At 39.2% G+C, this 16,429-nt stretch overlaps 1 protein-coding gene across 1 annotated transcript in view; it reads left to right on the top strand.

The window, feature by feature from the left end:
* Itgb6 (integrin subunit beta 6) overlaps window positions 1–16,429 on the top strand; it is a 111,969-nt gene that overhangs the window by 91,531 nt on the left and 4,009 nt on the right. Inside the window, exons 12-14 of the mRNA XM_008845739.1 lie at window positions 2,482–2,576; window positions 7,437–7,556; window positions 13,679–13,845. Coding sequence (XP_008843961.1) covers window positions 2,482–2,576; window positions 7,437–7,556; window positions 13,679–13,845 — 382 coding nt within the window. The remainder of the gene's footprint in view (window positions 1–2,481; window positions 2,577–7,436; window positions 7,557–13,678; window positions 13,846–16,429) is intronic.

The following is a 16,429-nucleotide window of genomic DNA, read 5'->3' as shown; positions in this document are numbered from 1 at the left end:
GAGAGTTAGCCGGTGGTGCAGGCCCAGGGAAGCAGAGAGAGGTGAGGGCGGGGCCAGGACCAGAAGTGGTGCTCCTGGAGCCCAAGAAAGGGACTGAGTTTCTCTGGGTGGGAAGGGTCAGGAAGCAGTATTGGTTCCCCAGGTGTCTGGGGCCCTGAGACTAGGAATGGCGCAGGGCCCAAACTAGGAGTAGAACGGCGAGAGGGGGGGATGGAAGGGTGAATGTGGCTTAGGGAGTCCCCGACATTGGTATTTTTAAATATGTTACTTGTTATTTTTATTTTATGTGTATAAGTATTATGCCTGCATAATAAGTGAGTAAGTACACCTGTGTTGTGCAATGCCCACAGAGGACAGAAGAGGCTATCAGATCCCCTGGAACTGGAGTTACAGACAGTTGTTAGCTGCCATGTGGGTGCTGGGATTTGAACCCAGGTCCTCTGTAAGAACAGTCAGTGTTCTTAACTGCTGAGCCATCTCTCCATCCCCAGATGTTGGCATTTTTAAGGTAAACAGAGGGGGAGAATCAAAATTTCCCCTAGTACTTAGTTAACCAATCAGTGTCAAGACTTCTCTGACACCAGCCCTGGCAAACTAAGATACATAGCAGAGTCTGGAGCTTGATTCAAATTATTTAAATAAAATCAAATGTAAAATTTCAGACTGCAGCTGTTAGCTCAGTGATAGGGTTGCTTGAGTGCTTGCCTAGCATGTACAGGTCCCTGGGTTCAATCTCCAATACCACCAACAAAAATCCCTTCAAGATGTGTCTTCTATTGCTTTTGTACTTCATCTCTGTAAACATGAGTCAATCTTTAATCTGGTTTATAAAACATGAAATTAACAATGTAGTTCAAATGTGGGAATCAGATAACAATGTTGAAGCCAGTTTTGAAATGAGTCTATTCTTCCTTTTAAAAACATGAATGTGTTCATTTATCTAACAGGTATTGAGTACCTGCTAGGTGACAAGAATGGGGTTAGGCCATAGGCATGCAGTGAGACAGTTAGAGTTTCTACTTTCACAAGTGCTAAGAGTCTAATGGGAAACATAGGTTTTTATTTTTGAGTGTGTGTGTGTGTGCGTGTGTGTGTGTATGTCTGTGTGTCTGTGTGTCTGTGTGTCTGTGTGTGATGTCAGATGCCTTCCTCAGTCCCTTTCCACTTATTTATTGAAGCAGGGTCTCTAACTGAACCGGGAGCTCTCGAATTCCAGCAATCTAGCTAGTCAGTTTCTCCTGGAATTCCCTGTGTCTGCCTCTTAAGTGCTGGGATTACAGGTAGCTGCCACACTTGCTTGGCTTTTTTTGTGGGTTCTGGGGATCCAGACTCTGGTCCTCACACTTGCATGGCAAGCACTTTATCTATGGAGCCAAATCCCTAACCCCATATTTTTAAAAGTAATTACATAGCTGTCTGGGCTGCCAGTCACAATGGGGATGTAGAGGATGCTGTACAACTATAGGGTAGGAAAGAGGCTACCAGTCTTGCCGGGACTGTCACAATGAGACGCACAAAGGTTGAAAATGCACTGGGTACCCACCAAGCCCGTCCAAATGTCATATAACTGAAATACAAAAGTAGCTTCAAGACAAGGCTTCTCCTCCCACATGGGTTGCTGCTCCAAGCCTTTCCTGAACAAGAATCCTGAGACTTCTACTGTAGGGGAGCTAATTGGCCTGCAGATCAGGGAAGGTTTGCTTAAGGAAGTACAGCTCAGCTGAGATCCCATGGCATAGGCACTTCCTTCAAGCTCTTTTAAGACAACCCATTCCCATGGCATGATGGATCCCCACAATAAGAAAGTTTTGTGGTTTCATCTTACTCCCAGCAGAATCTATTTGTAAAATGATTTGTAGCACAAGATTAACTCAAGGCCTAAATTTTACTTTGCTCTGTAGACATCCTTAAAGTAATGTAATTTCCTTATATCCTTGGAAATGTACTTTTATATAAGCAGCAATATTTTATTTAGAAGCCTGAATTAATGAAGATACAAGCTGTAATCCTAAACTTTTAAAAATGCCTCTCACAGAGCTTATACTTATTCAAAAGAATAACACAAAAAGTGAAATTTTGAAATAATCATATATGACATATATTAAGGCCACTCATCATCCTTAGGATTCTTTTTGACAGACAGATCATCTGTGTTAAGAAATTCATAACTTTAGACTGTAATCATATTTATGAATACAAACACGCCCTATGTAAAATCAAATACTGAAAAAAAAGTTATCTTCTTAACCAATCAGAAGCAATCACTACAGAAAAGCAATCATAGAGGCTGCTATCAAAGCTGGCTCAGAGTTACTGATGACAGAGGAAAGCAGACAATCCTGTCCTGCTGGATGTCACCCAGATCTCTGTCTTAAAGTACCAAGAGGTCAATTTCATCTATGAGAAGAGCAAAGCAGCGTGTCAGCGGCACGTCTGTTTGCCACCGTCATTCACTAATGAACTCTGCTGTCCCATCCGCAGGAGCTGCATCGAATGCCACCTGTCTGCAGATGGCCAAGTCCGAGAAGAGTGTACAGACATGTGCAAAGCTGCCGGTGCCACCATCAGTGAGGAAGGTGCTCCTAGTCTTAAATCGAATAGTTCTTGAGAGGCAGAAACTGTGAGTCAAGGGACTCTTAGTAACTTGGCCTCATTTGTCCCAGGATGCTAGCTAGCGCTCTCATATTCCCCACCCCACCTTTTAAGTGTAAATGTATTTTCTAAAGCTCAAACCTTGATAGCTTGAGGAACAGGGGATTTAAAGTCTCAGCTATTCTGTTGGTCTTCATCTCTCTTGGCAAGTTCACCTCTGCTTGACAACTGCAATTTTAGAAAATTCCATAAGGTTGTATTTTCCAAACTAGTAAGAAGAAAATTGAAGAAACGACTGTTAACTCCCCTTCCCAGTCTGAAATTGCCTTATTTCAAGACAAGATAAAGCCAGCAGTAACAGTTTGCCTGGCTGCAACTTCTGGATCTTTGGAGTGTGATCAGTAGCCATTTTTTGACCCCTTCCACCTTCCCTCCAAGGGCTTTTATTTCCAGCTCCCAGCCATCAGCATTACATCACTGTCCTTAATTTCCTCTTGCCTCACCTCCCAAATTCAAGAGTTCCTGTTCTAACTTGTAAGCAAACTGAGCTCCTGCTTTCACTTGTCATTTTAAATTTAATTACTTAAAATGAAAATCTTTCTAATGGCAAAATTTCATTCCACATATTTAAATCAATTGCATTTTAGCTGAGTTGGGAAGGCCATTTAAAAAGTAACTTATGAACTCTAAAGCAAAGGAGAGTTTAAATGCTTTATGAAAGGACAGTGCAGAAGAATCTGGGTTTGCATCATCACAAACTGCATTAGCATATTATTAGCAGAACTGCCACTCTGTGCATTTGAGATGTAAGGGAGGTGTAGCTCAGGTGAAGGGAAATAATCAGATGATAATGTACAGCCCTGTGGGATATATATTTTGAACAGATAGAATTAGAATATGGAAACTAATGTCTATCTCCAATATAGAGTAACATAAAGATGTTTATACTGTTTTGAAAATTACTTTGTTTTAAAATTGTTCTGATGCTACAGTTGATTTACTGGGTATGAAGGAACACGATTAGTGTTCGTAAAACTCCTCATCTGTGCTTTTCTGATGACCATAGATAAACATGGAAAATAGCAGTAAATGGGACAAGATGGTATGTGCTTTTGCCTGGCACCAAAGGTGACACATTAAAGCAGCGTCTGTGGAGCATCCATGTTAGTAACTACTACCATGTCTCGCTGTGTCCTCGAGGCTCATTTCCCAGCAGACAGTGGGGATATTTACCAGCTATCTCTGGGAAATGAGCAAAAATTGCAGAAAATGCCTGCAAATGGCCAGAATTTGATTCACCAGCAACATGGGAAATCTAATGTGTGGATGGAGATACAGCAGGCCTGTGTCACTCATGGAGGAGTAAACAGGGTAGTCACTGTATCTAAGTTCAGGGTTTTCAGAGGAGATTGCCATAAATGCTTGGATTTGAGAGGAAGACTAGCTTAAGTGGCATTTAGAATATTTATGTCATTCTTTTGTATTTCACTAAATTATCTTCCAAAGAGGATACAATTGTTTCCAAGTTGGAGAATGAAAGAAACAAACAGATTATTAATATTCTCTAAAGCACTAATCTGGACAAACTTAAAGGAAAAGGTATTTGTCTGACAACGAGTTAAAAAGTCACTTTTCTAATAGCCTTCTTTTAAGTTCTGTTTTGAGTTTCTCACCTGCTAATATTGGTGTCACAACACTCTGAAATGATTACATCACATCTGCTCTTCCATGGGGTTTAACTCTTACCTTTCCGCGACTGAGGACCCAGGGAGTGAAATAAGCATACTTCATAATTCACGTGGATTCATCCTCCATTGTGCTGTGGGTGACTTGGGAGAGCACATCTAAGATTATTCGTTCCGTTTTACTGAAAGAGTCTTGCTTTTTAATTTACTCCACGTTCAGAGCATTGCTACTCAAAGTGTGTTCCCAGAACACTAGCTCTAAAGACATTCAATGCAAACAAGCACGCACAGTCACTTTGGAAGTGGGAAACTAAGAAATTTTTCTTTGTAAGATTTCAGAAGAGTTGTTATGCACATGAAATTAAACGTGCATATGAGTCACCAGGAGGAGCAGGAGAAGAATTAAGTAAAAGAGATCCCCAAATTCATTTCACCATAGAAACACTGCTTCCCCCGATCATCTTTGGGAAATTATTTTGAGAACTGCTACCTGGTCCCAGAGCTGAGATCATTTTAAAAATATTTTACTTATTATTTTTATTTTATGTATATGAGTATATGGCCTGCATGTATGTAAGTGCACCCATGCCATACAATTCCCAAGAAGATTAGCTAAGATGGTGTTAGATCCCCTGGAACTGGAGTTACAGATGGTTGTTAGCCACCATGTGGGTGCTGGGACTCGAACCCAGGTCCTCTGCAAAAGCAACTAGTGCTCTTAACCACTGAGCCATCTCTCCAGCCCCAGAGATGAGATCTTAAGACACATGGCTGGTTTAAGTCAATGGGATAGACATTATATCCTTCCTGGACCTTCCCAGACCTGTCTCTTCACATCCCCTTCCCACCATGCCCTTTGGCTCCCCCACCCCCATCCCCACTCTGCTCTCATATTTTCTTCCACTCCTCGCTAAGTATGATTTCCTGGGCCTCTGAGATCTTATTTTCACTGTATTATTCAGGGCAGTAGTGCAGCCCTCACAAAGGAGGGTAAAAAAGAAAAGGCCATTTTTTATGAACAACAAAAGACAACCTTAGCAGCTAATTATGTAAATCTTTCATTGCATATTCGATAATACTATTTCAACACCCAAACACTACAGAAACGGGCCACATCTAGAAAGAGAATCAAGAAAAGGAATGGTAAAGTAATTAAAGTACAGGATGGGAGTTGTGACTCAAAGGTCACTTTCGCTGTTCCATTAAAACTTAAATAATCCTGGCCAAGGAAAGTAAGACTCCCTGTGCTTCAGTGCAGCTATTTAAAAGAAAATAAAGAAGCAGGATTAATATTACTGAAACAAGGATAATAAGGCATCCACATACTTTCTACCTGAGAGCCCGATGTTCCATTAAGTGTACTCAAGAGAGCTGTGTGGGCCTGCACTGCTGTGGCAGAAACTGAAGGAGGAGGATGCTCCAAAACATAAAAGCACAAGCCCTAAGACTTCATGAATCCTAGCTTTTGGAGTGGAATGTAGGCAACAGGCAACAGGCAACAGTGTGGTGAAGGTCATCCTAAAATGACCAAAGTATGAATTCAATATGGGTACCCCTTATGATCAAACACATGAAATAACATGAATTTCACTCATCCAGAGTTGCCCAAGCCTTCCTAAGGCTCTTTATCAGAGGCTTCTCATTAGAACTCTTATTAAATCATGTTCTAAAGCCCAAACCTGTGCACAGTCCCTCCCGTCAGAACAGCCACTATGGGACCCCCAGCATTGGTATTTGCAAAGCTCCAGGTGAGTTACATGGTCATAAATATATGGGAATGACCAAACCAGGTTGATTTGTATTAGACTCCTTAATATTCTTTTAAAAAATATTTTATTTATCATTTTTATTTTTTATGTGTATGAGTGTATTGCCTGCATGTATTGTAAGGGCACCGAGTCATGCAGGGCCTGTGGAGGTCAGAAGATGGTGTCAGATCCCTGGAACTGGAGTTATGGACAGTTCTTAGCTGTCATATGGGTGCTGGGAACTGAATCCAGGTCCTTTGCAAGAGAAGTCAGTGCTCTTAACTACTGAGCCATCTCTCCAGCTCCTATAGCTAATATTTTTGTGCCCCAAACAGGCTATTATTTAATTTTCTATGTAAGAATCACACACACCACATATTCTATTTCATTAACACCTTTTAAATAAAATTCTTAGGCTAGTGAGAGAAACTGCAGCCTAAGAAGAGAAGAATCAGGATTTCCTGGGGCATTTTTGGTTTTAATAATCTGAGGTACTCACTAATATTGGACCATAGGTCTTGCGAGTTTAGATTAGTTACAGGTTCCTGAAAAACGGTAATAGTATTTTCAAAAATCTCCAACTTAGAGGGAGAATTCTATAACAATTTTTTTTTTTTTGCTTTGCTCTATTTTAATTCAGAAAGTTCTCAATAATTTTGTTAGTGGAGTTGGGCTACTAGAAGTTCTGATGTGTGAGTCAAGGGTGGCCTTTTACTTTATTGTAACTTATTATTCATGACCTTAATTTCCTAACTCTTGAATAAGCTTCAAAAATTTCAATTTTGAAAAGACTTGAGAAAAAGAAAGAAGCTATGCTGCATGACAGGCGAGTGACTGTTATTCTGGGTTGCTTTTTAATCTGACATTTACCTTTATCCTGGGGGTCTCTGATCTGCATAACACCTCTGTCTCGGTTTCTTGACATTAATTTATTTTCATTCTGCTACAAGACCAAAAGTCTTGACTATGCCATTGTGCAAAGCCTCCTCTAATAGCATCAGCATCCATCTGCACCGTGCAGCAGTGTAATCTAGCCTTCCTCCCAGATGCTCTCGGCAGACAGGAACACACAGTCACACAGCCCACTCATTACCATAATCAGGCCATTCTATTCCCCAGGAAGCTGCGGGCACCTGCCTTGCGGTACTTTCACTCTATTGAAATCTGCCTACATCAGTTTGATAGGGACATTTGATGGTCAGTCCTGATTGACTACATCTGGAGCTGTTTGCCTGGAATGTAAGTTGAACCAAGGATCTCACTTGGTGGGAAAAATCCTATGCATTTTCTATTCCCATTCTGTAGTATTGAAAATTATAATTTGCATGTTAAAACACAATATTACTTTGCTTTAAAAATAATCTCTTTTGAAATCTCATTTAACCTAATGAATGACTCTTTCTGTCTACAGATTTATCAAAGGATAGTTCTGTTTCCTGCTCTCTACAAGGAGAAAACGAATGTCTTATTACATTCCTAATAACCACAGATAATGAAGGGAAAACTATCATTCACAACATCAATGAAAAAGGTGGGTGGTTTGTGTTCCATTGTCAATGGCAAATGAGACTATAAGGCAGAATGATCCAGAAAATCACAAGGAAAGCCATTATCAGGAAAGACATTTCCAAGTTTTGGGTGAAGTGCCTCTGTTTTCCCAAAGGTTGAAAGATATTCATTAAAAGGTTTGCTGTGTTGCCATGCCTGTTATTAGGTAACATGATGACTTTCATTTGTAGTAGACTGACAAGTAGCAGCTGCTGAATTGTAGAAAGGTGAACTGAGAAAAGAAAATATAAGCAACAGGTACATCTGGAAGAAGTGTGAAGTTTAAAAATGAGTTTAAGTCAGTTTTTAAAGATGAGTTGAGACCATGGTTTAAACAAGATTTCATTGTGCAACATTTGCTCTATATTGTGCAATACTTGTCTCTCTGGGTCTCTATTTCCTCATCTGTAAAATGAGAAAAAGTAACAGCACCATCTTCTAAGAGATAACCCCCACAGAGTAAATGGAATAGGGATTATAAATTTTTGCCAAAACACTCTCACAACAATGGCTCATTAAATGATAATGTTAGATCAGGAAGCCTTAAACAGCAAGTGACGAAGGGTGTGATCAATAAAAGATGTCAAAATGCCATCACACACAACGTGCACTTATAATCCCAATGTGCAGGAGGCTAAGGCAGAAGGATTGCCTTGAGTTTGATGCCAGCCTGGAGTACGTAGTGGGTGGTATCAAACCAGGGCAGCTAGGTACTCTGTTTTATTAAAAATAAAATAGATTTTAAAAGGACAACAGTGTCCATTGCTTCTGTGGATTTTCATTCACATCAACACATGAAATCAGTTTCTAACATAAGGAAAACTCTATATAAATATTTCAGCAGCAGCAAAGAAAAAAGGCAAGTTTATATTATGCAGAAGAAGCAAAGAATATATCATTAAGATGCTTTCAAATTCCATGGGTCTCAGACTCATCTGGAAGCTTATCTAAAATGCTTGTATCCTGAGTCACCAGGCCTGTGTGTGCTCAAGTCTGAATTCTGACAACCCAACTTAGCATTGATGGTTCCAGCCTTTCTTTTTGAGTGACTGTCCTAACAACCCTGGTTGCAGTCTCAGACACCCGCAGGTCTACCTCACATTTTCTGTCTTCAGCTAATGATGTGCCCCTCCTTAAACTTTCCTGAAGAAATGACAGCTGCATTAAATCAGACCTCATCAGACTGTGTCCACAACTTCTTCCCACAAAAGTTTAGATCCTAAGTTCCAACCCAAACAACTGCAGCATGCACAGGCCAAGACAGATGAATTATATTGTATGTGTTTGCTTTTTAATGAACTGATAGGATTTGAAGCCCTGAATGTGAAACCAAAGCTGTCAAATTGGCATCACCTCAGAGGGTAAAACCCCAAACAATACCAACATAACCTCCAAGTAGGTTCAAAACCTCAAGTCCCAATCAAGAAGAGGATCAGAAAAATATCACATTGCCTTGCTGAGGCAGAGCTAGAGGTCGGCACAGTCTGAGAAAGGTGAGGACGGCAGAGAAAGTGGCTCAGGAGGCTGGGTGCCCCTGGAGGCATGTTCGTAGAAACTCTCATGTAAATCCATTTCTCACACACAATGCATCTTGCGGTCATCAGTTAAGGAAACAGGGTTGAGTCATGTTGTTCAAAACCAAATTATTTCATAATACAAAAAAAAAACCTGCCTCCTCGTTGTCTGTTTATAAAGTCAGATTCTCCCCTGCACCCCCAGCACTGTATTTGTGACTGCGGTAGTAACGTTAGCATGTTATCTTGCAATCAAAGCCATCCCTTAAAATATTGATTCCATTGGAAAAACACATCCCAAACAACAAAACAAGTTTCCACAGCAGGCCCTGTTAATGTGGAGGCTTTTGTACTTTGCTGTTTTGATTTTTTTCCCGTAAAACATGCCTTCAGCTGATAAATGCCTTTTCATTACTGAACCGTCATCTCTTCTTTTATTCGTATACACAACATGAGTGACACATCGACATGCTATCTTTCAGAGTACACACGATGTCCTGATGCCTTTTTATTACAGGATGCTATTTATCCCTATGCTTTTGTAGGGAAAGAGAAATAACATCACTGAGACTTCACTGGATCTCCTGACAGGTCCAAGGACACCTCAAATGCCCAGCTCCTGAATAGGAAGGAAGCCCCAAGAGCAGAGTCCAGCCTTAGAAGTCAGTAGTTCTTCTGTAGCACTGAGACCTATGACTCACGCTTTGTTAATGAAAGGACCGCTACTGAAACTCTATTCTCATATAATAACAAATAGAGAGGCATGCAGATGCATCAAAAAACTGAGCTGGTTACTCTAAAACCTGACAACTATTTCTTCTTAGAAATATCCCAATGCTCTGCAAAGGAGTTTTTTAAAATTCTGTTATCAATATATTTCTTTTAAATCTGATCAGTTTTGAATTCATATCATTCCTTTGAGATTATGAGTCTTCTATGGGCCTTTAGAAGAAAATGATAGTGACAGAGACGTGAAGTTGGGAGGTGGGCAGTGGGGGAGGAGAAGGTGAGAGAGGGGGTCTGAATATAATGAAAATGCATTGTATGACTTTCTCAAAGAATACCAATATTCTTTAAAAAGAAAAAGAAGTGGGAAAAGAAGGTAAACTGAGAAACAAGAGGGGGAGGGAGGTTAATGATTCATGGAGTTCTCTAAGCAAATCAAAAAAGGAGTGGGTCAAGTGAGCTCACCAGTTGCTCATGGATGCCTGCAGAGCTCCACCCATCTTCCTTCTTACATTGGATGGAATGTCGGAGCCTGGAAGCCATGTCGAAGCTCATAAATGGCAGTTAAGGAGCCTTCCTTGCTGGAAGAAGCCAATCACTGCAGGTGTCATCTCTGCAGGTTCGGCTTGGCCTCCAGGCCCTGGACTCTGGAGGAGAGAACGAGGAGGAGTGCACCTGTTGTCACAGCAGCTGCATGTATGGAGCCCTGACTGAGTGTGGGCTGGGTCCAACTCCTCATGCTTCACACATGTTAATTCACTCAGTGTTTTCAACAACCCTATAAAGCAGGTGCTTACTATTATTTTTATTTTACAGATGAAATTGAGGCATAGAAACATATATAGTTTGCTAGGTCTTGTAGTAATTAAGCACAGAACTGAGGAGTTCCAACAGCCTGGCTTGAGTCCCATTCTCTTTACTATATTACACTGCCTCCCACTGGCTATACAACTGTAATAAACATCTGACTCTAAAAGATACCGCATTGGCATTGTCCAATAGGACTGTTATTTGAGCTATGTTACAATTGAATGTTTTCTAGTAACCATGTTAAAAAGTTGAAAAAGGATAGGTGAAAATAGTTTTATTTACCATATATCCAAAATATTCCCATTTTGACATGAAGTCAATATTAAAAACTAAGAAAATATTTTACATTTTTCATGCCAAGTATGTGAGATGAGTGTACATTTAACACTTACAGTACAACCTAAGTTAGAAGTCACATTTCAAGTGTTCAGTAGCCACATATGATAGAGCTACCAGATTGGACAGAGTTAAGCATTAGATATTCAGAACCTTAGAATTGGGTACAGTAGTGACCCAACTTGATAGGCAGCATTACACACAGGGGTACAGGTGACCCTCTTCTCTCACCTAGATAGCCATCTTCAGTCTACATATCTAAGAAATGTCACAGAAATACTAAAAGCAAAGGTCTATGTCAGGATAGCTGCTCTGCAACTTGAGCTGAAATCTTTTCTTGAGAAATACACAATATCCAGTTACTTTACGTTCTTAAAATGATTGTGTCTACCAAGCCACACCTTTCCTCATTTAATTACTTGAGTATCCTCCTGATTCACTTTCTGGATGCAGGTCTTAGTAAGCATTGTCCTGCTATACTGGGCTCGGAATTTTCTTGGCCAAGACAGTCTGTTTTCTCAAAGACACAGCCAGGCTTCGCTTGCTTACAGAGCTTTGCACTCTAGTGACTAGGTCATTAGCAACTCTGCTTATTTCTTCAAAATGTCTTTGTATGGTTTTCCACTGAAGAGTGAGCATGTGTGCGACCAGGCATCATGCTGTTAGGGGGTCATTAATCCCCCTCAGATTCACATCTGAAAAGCAGCACAATCAGTCCTATGTATACAGCTCTCCCTTATTAACCAAGAACAATATTAGCTAGGATAGACTAAGCATGGCTCATTTGTCTCCCAGATTCTATGGAGGTTTGCCTCACTTCTTGCAGAGGGATGCAGATATTTAGTGACCATTTTCATGTGAATTTTTTTTCCATGGAAGCAAAAAGAGTGCTTAATTACAATGCTTCATTAAGAGATGGATCAGCTTGCAGGTGCATTGCAGGGATGATTAGTCATCATCCTGTCGATTGAGGAAGGTGCTGTATAACTGCAAGATTACATTAATACCATCAATAGCATCAAAATAACATTTCATTTGAGAGTATCTAATTCCCTAAACTTCTTTGAAGATAAGAATGACTTTAATACCTTTAATAATATAGAATTGTAGCATCATTAAAGACCCACTGAACCAGAATCTTGGGGAGAGGTCTAGGAGGCTGTGGGTTTGCTAAGCAAGACCACCTCAGCTTACTGTTGTCAAACAGAAAGTCAAAGAACACTGAGGTTTGTTTTACAGATGAGGTTGAAGAAGTTGATGGAATCCATACAACTACTGTATATGAGACAGGAGTTAAACCCAATCATCCCTCTTCTAATCTAGAAACATCCAGAAAATCAGAGCACTACATAAAATACAAAGCCATGATTGTCTTCTGTCTTTAAAAGGGGGAGAAAGGACCAGCAATCTTTTCAAGGGATATAGTGTGTGTGTATTGCAAAATGTATTTATGTATACATCTATAGATAGAACCTAAGCCTTTATGTATGCTAGGCAAGTGCTCTGTACTCCTAGCCCTTGGATTTTATTGTAGCTCAAGTTGGCCTTCAGCTTGCTATATAGCCTAGGCTTGCCTTTCAAGCTTCTACATCTATCTGCCTGCTGAGCACTGGGATTACTGGCATGAGCTATTACATTCAGCTAATAATTTTTAATGTAATCCTTAGACTGTTCATGATCCAAGAAGGTCCTTGAAAAGTAGTTACACATACCAAAGTTGTTGTCATGTACTCAGAAGAAATTCCTCTAGAAATTAAACTATAGTCTTTTCACAGGCTTTTACATGTTTCATATACATTAATTGTGACTCTGTTGGATTCTAACAGTTTTTAAATCAACCATCAGATTTATGGACATTTTTCCATTTCTGCAGGAGATTGGTTTCAGACCCCAGTGCCCTAAAGATACCAAAACCTGTGGATTCTGACTGAAGGTCCTTATATTTGCATAAAATCTACACACATCTTCACATATACTTTTAATCACATCTGAGTTACTTATACAATGTAATGCAGGGGTTGAGATGTAGTTCAGTGTGTAGAGTGCTTACCTAGCATATCTGAAGCCCTGGGTTCAGTCGCCACACTGCATGTAACCAGATATAGTAGCACATGCATGTAATCCTAGCACTTGGGAGGTTCAGAAGCAGGAGGTTCAGGGGGTCAAGATCATCCTTGACTACACTGGGAGTTTGAAGTCAGTCTGGGATATATGAAATATTAATTTTTTAAAAATGGTTTTAAAACTTAATACAATATAAAGGCTACCTAAATATTTATTATGCTTGTTACTTAATAGGAGGATAAGGGCAATGGGAAGACTGCATGCACAATACAGACACATATATTCCTGATATTTTCAACCCATATTTGGTTGAATCTGAGCATGCTAAACCTAAGAATATGGAAGGCTGATTATATATTCATTTGTTTAGAATGATTAAACTCTTCATATTTTCTTCCACTTTGAATAAATGCAAGCCTATCTTTTAGCAAGTAACTAATTTTTAATTTTTTCAGGAAGACCAAAAGGTATCAAGAGTTCCCCCTTTCTGTAAAAAAATGTGCAAATAGAAAACCCACAGGATGGGGATGTAGCTTTCTGGAAGATTTGTCCAGTATATTCAAGGCTCTGGGTTCAATCCCCTGCACTGCAGGAAAAAGGCAATGAGATACTAATTGTAGAAGCTTCTAAAAAATTATTTCATCCGTCTCCACAGACTGCCCCAAACCCCCAAACATTCCCATGATTATGTTGGGAGTGTCACTGGCCATTCTTCTCATTGGAGTTGTCCTACTGTGCATTTGGAAGCTGCTGGTATCATTTCATGATCGTAAAGAAGTTGCTAAATTTGAAGCTGAACGATCAAAGGCTAAGTGGCAAACGGTACGTAAACTCTAGATTGGTAGAAAGGATCTGGGACTCAAATAGTCTCTGTCTAAAAAAGAATTCAGATGTCATTTTCTTGATTACTCTCATTGTGGATCCACCAGCATTCATTCCTGCCCTGTTTTGAGAACAAAAGAACCTGTGTCCATTGTCTGGCCCCCATTGGTTTTCATGACATATAGTGTCTCTTGGTGGGGTGCATTTCCACCAGGCTGAAGAGATTCATGGAACTCCTGATACAGTGATTTAGGGCCATCATGGAGGCATGCATTATTAAGCAAAGCATAGGTGCTGTGTCTAAACATTTCCATAAACTGATTATGTTAGAGTTAATGGAATAATGTTCATGAGTAGCATGACAGTTCATGCCAATTTCCACGGAAATACTTGTTACTGAGATAATAGGTTACAAAGCAAAGTTGACTAGCCTTTTTAAATGCCAGGCAGTTTTTCTAAATAACATAAAATTTAAACAGCTACATGAAATAAACCTCTGAATATATGTATTCAATAGATATAATTTAAGTGTCTTCTCAGTAGGCAAACAGAAAACAGAACTACAATTTTCTGTGTTTCTTTTCCACAGGAGAGATAATTACATTTCTAGAGACCCCTAGAAACAATTTCATGGTTTTAATTTCATCTCTCAATCTCTAATGGTGTGTCTAGCTGTCTAATAGCAATTATCTTACATTGCTGATTCCAAAAACAGTGATATCACTGGAGAAAATACAGGCAAACACAATGCTCCTTTGGGTTCATCTGCCTAAATAAATTGATGTTAACACTATTTTCCCTAAGCTTATAACAATACCTTCAGTTATGAAAGAAATGGAATTTACAATTTAGGATAATTTTATCCTGATAATGGATGTTTATATTTGAGGCAGTTATTTCAAACTAATCATAATGTATAGCATAGGACAAAGGACAATGAAAAATTTTATCTACTTTATCTTCTCAGTAAAAAGGTTTTAGATATAATAAACAAATGTGATGTGTGGATCTTGTTTGAGTAGTGAGTTAAAGAGTCCAACTATAAAAACAGGTTTTTAAGACAACCGCAAAAAGATTAATATATGCTGGATTTTAGGATGGTTTAATGTGTTTTATTTGATTACGTATGATGAAAACATGACAGCTTTCGGAGAAAGTATCCATATTTTTTAAAGAAGCAAACTGAAATCTATAGGGCTGAAAGTAAATGAAGGTTGGTGTTATGTTTGAAACAATTCAGCCAAAAGAGAGAGGAGGGATAGATAATTAAGGCAGATACGGCAAAACTGTAATAACTGTTGAAGCTGAGTAATGTGCCAATGGAGGTATGCTATCTAACTTTCCAATTTTATACATGTACTTTTCAGAACTAAACATTCTTAAAGTGATTTGTGGATTTACAATGAGACTATAATAGACAGTCTGTAGCAATGTAAAATGTGTTGGTGTGGTGACTTAGAACATAATGCTAAAGAGGCCAAATGCATGGGACAGTCAGCTTTACCTGACGCCATAGTCAGGGATGTTGCCTTTAACTTTTACCATCTGTCAAGCAAGTGCCCGGCAATGTGAGAAGGGCAAGCAGGCTAAAGTCTGTGGTTAAGATGGCATAACAACAACAGCAGGAAGCACGTCGGACCATCACCAGCCTTGTGAAGTAGAGCTGGTGTTCCCATCTTGAAGGTAGGTAAACTGAGGCTGAGAAAACTTCAGGGATGTCCCAAACTTTGGGTACAGGTAGAGTTCAGCTTTGATTATTACTTGTTCTTCTAAGGGCAGCCTTTGGTTGACCCTTCTGGAAATAATAAGCAGGTATTGTGCGGCAAGTATGTTGAGACTTTGTGAGGCATACCTGCTCACCGGTGTATTTTGATGTTCTTAGACATTGGCATGAGTACTGACAAATGATTACTATCTTTAGAATAATGTTCTAATTAACAGTTAATTTCCCCCCAAACATGAATTGTTCTCCCTCAGGAAGTCAAACATGACTGAAATTCATATGCCAAATTTTTGCTGTTTCTTCATCTAAAATGGGACAAAAACATGCATTAAACAGATAGATGCATGCATAAATGGTAAATATTATTCCCTTGTTCAATTGAATTTCTTTGAATAACAAATGTTTGACGTTCCTAACTAGATAACGACTAGGTAATAATTATTCATTTGGATGCAAAAGAGGCTCAGTTCAAATAATTCAGTTCAAATTTCACTGATATATCCTCCTGGAAAAAAATAAGTCTTGCTTGGTGCATACGTTTAAATGTCTTCAATTTAATTCAGTTTTTATTAAAATCGATTTCTTCTCAAGGGGTGGCTTCAACTGGTCTTTAAAACCCTGTGTCAGTAAGGTACCTGATGCATAGGAACCCTTGGACTCTTAAGAGGACAGAGTTTAGGACAAAAAGATCCTTATTCTTCCCACCTGAAACATTTCATCTGAGCTATAATAATAATAATAATTTTTAAAAAGCTTGCCTTTGTTACATTTATAAAAAAAAAACTGTTTTGCATTTTTCTTCTGAAAACACAAATGGAAGGTATTTAAATTCATCTTTGATTAGAAATTTTTCCTAGGATC

The sequence above is a fragment of the Nannospalax galili genome, unplaced genomic scaffold, assembly GCF_000622305.1.
Source record: "Nannospalax galili isolate Female #2095 unplaced genomic scaffold, S.galili_v1.0 scaffold540, whole genome shotgun sequence".
Classification (NCBI taxonomy): domain Eukaryota; kingdom Metazoa; phylum Chordata; class Mammalia; order Rodentia; family Spalacidae; genus Nannospalax; species Nannospalax galili.
This window is presented reverse-complemented; position numbering and strand designations above follow the sequence as displayed.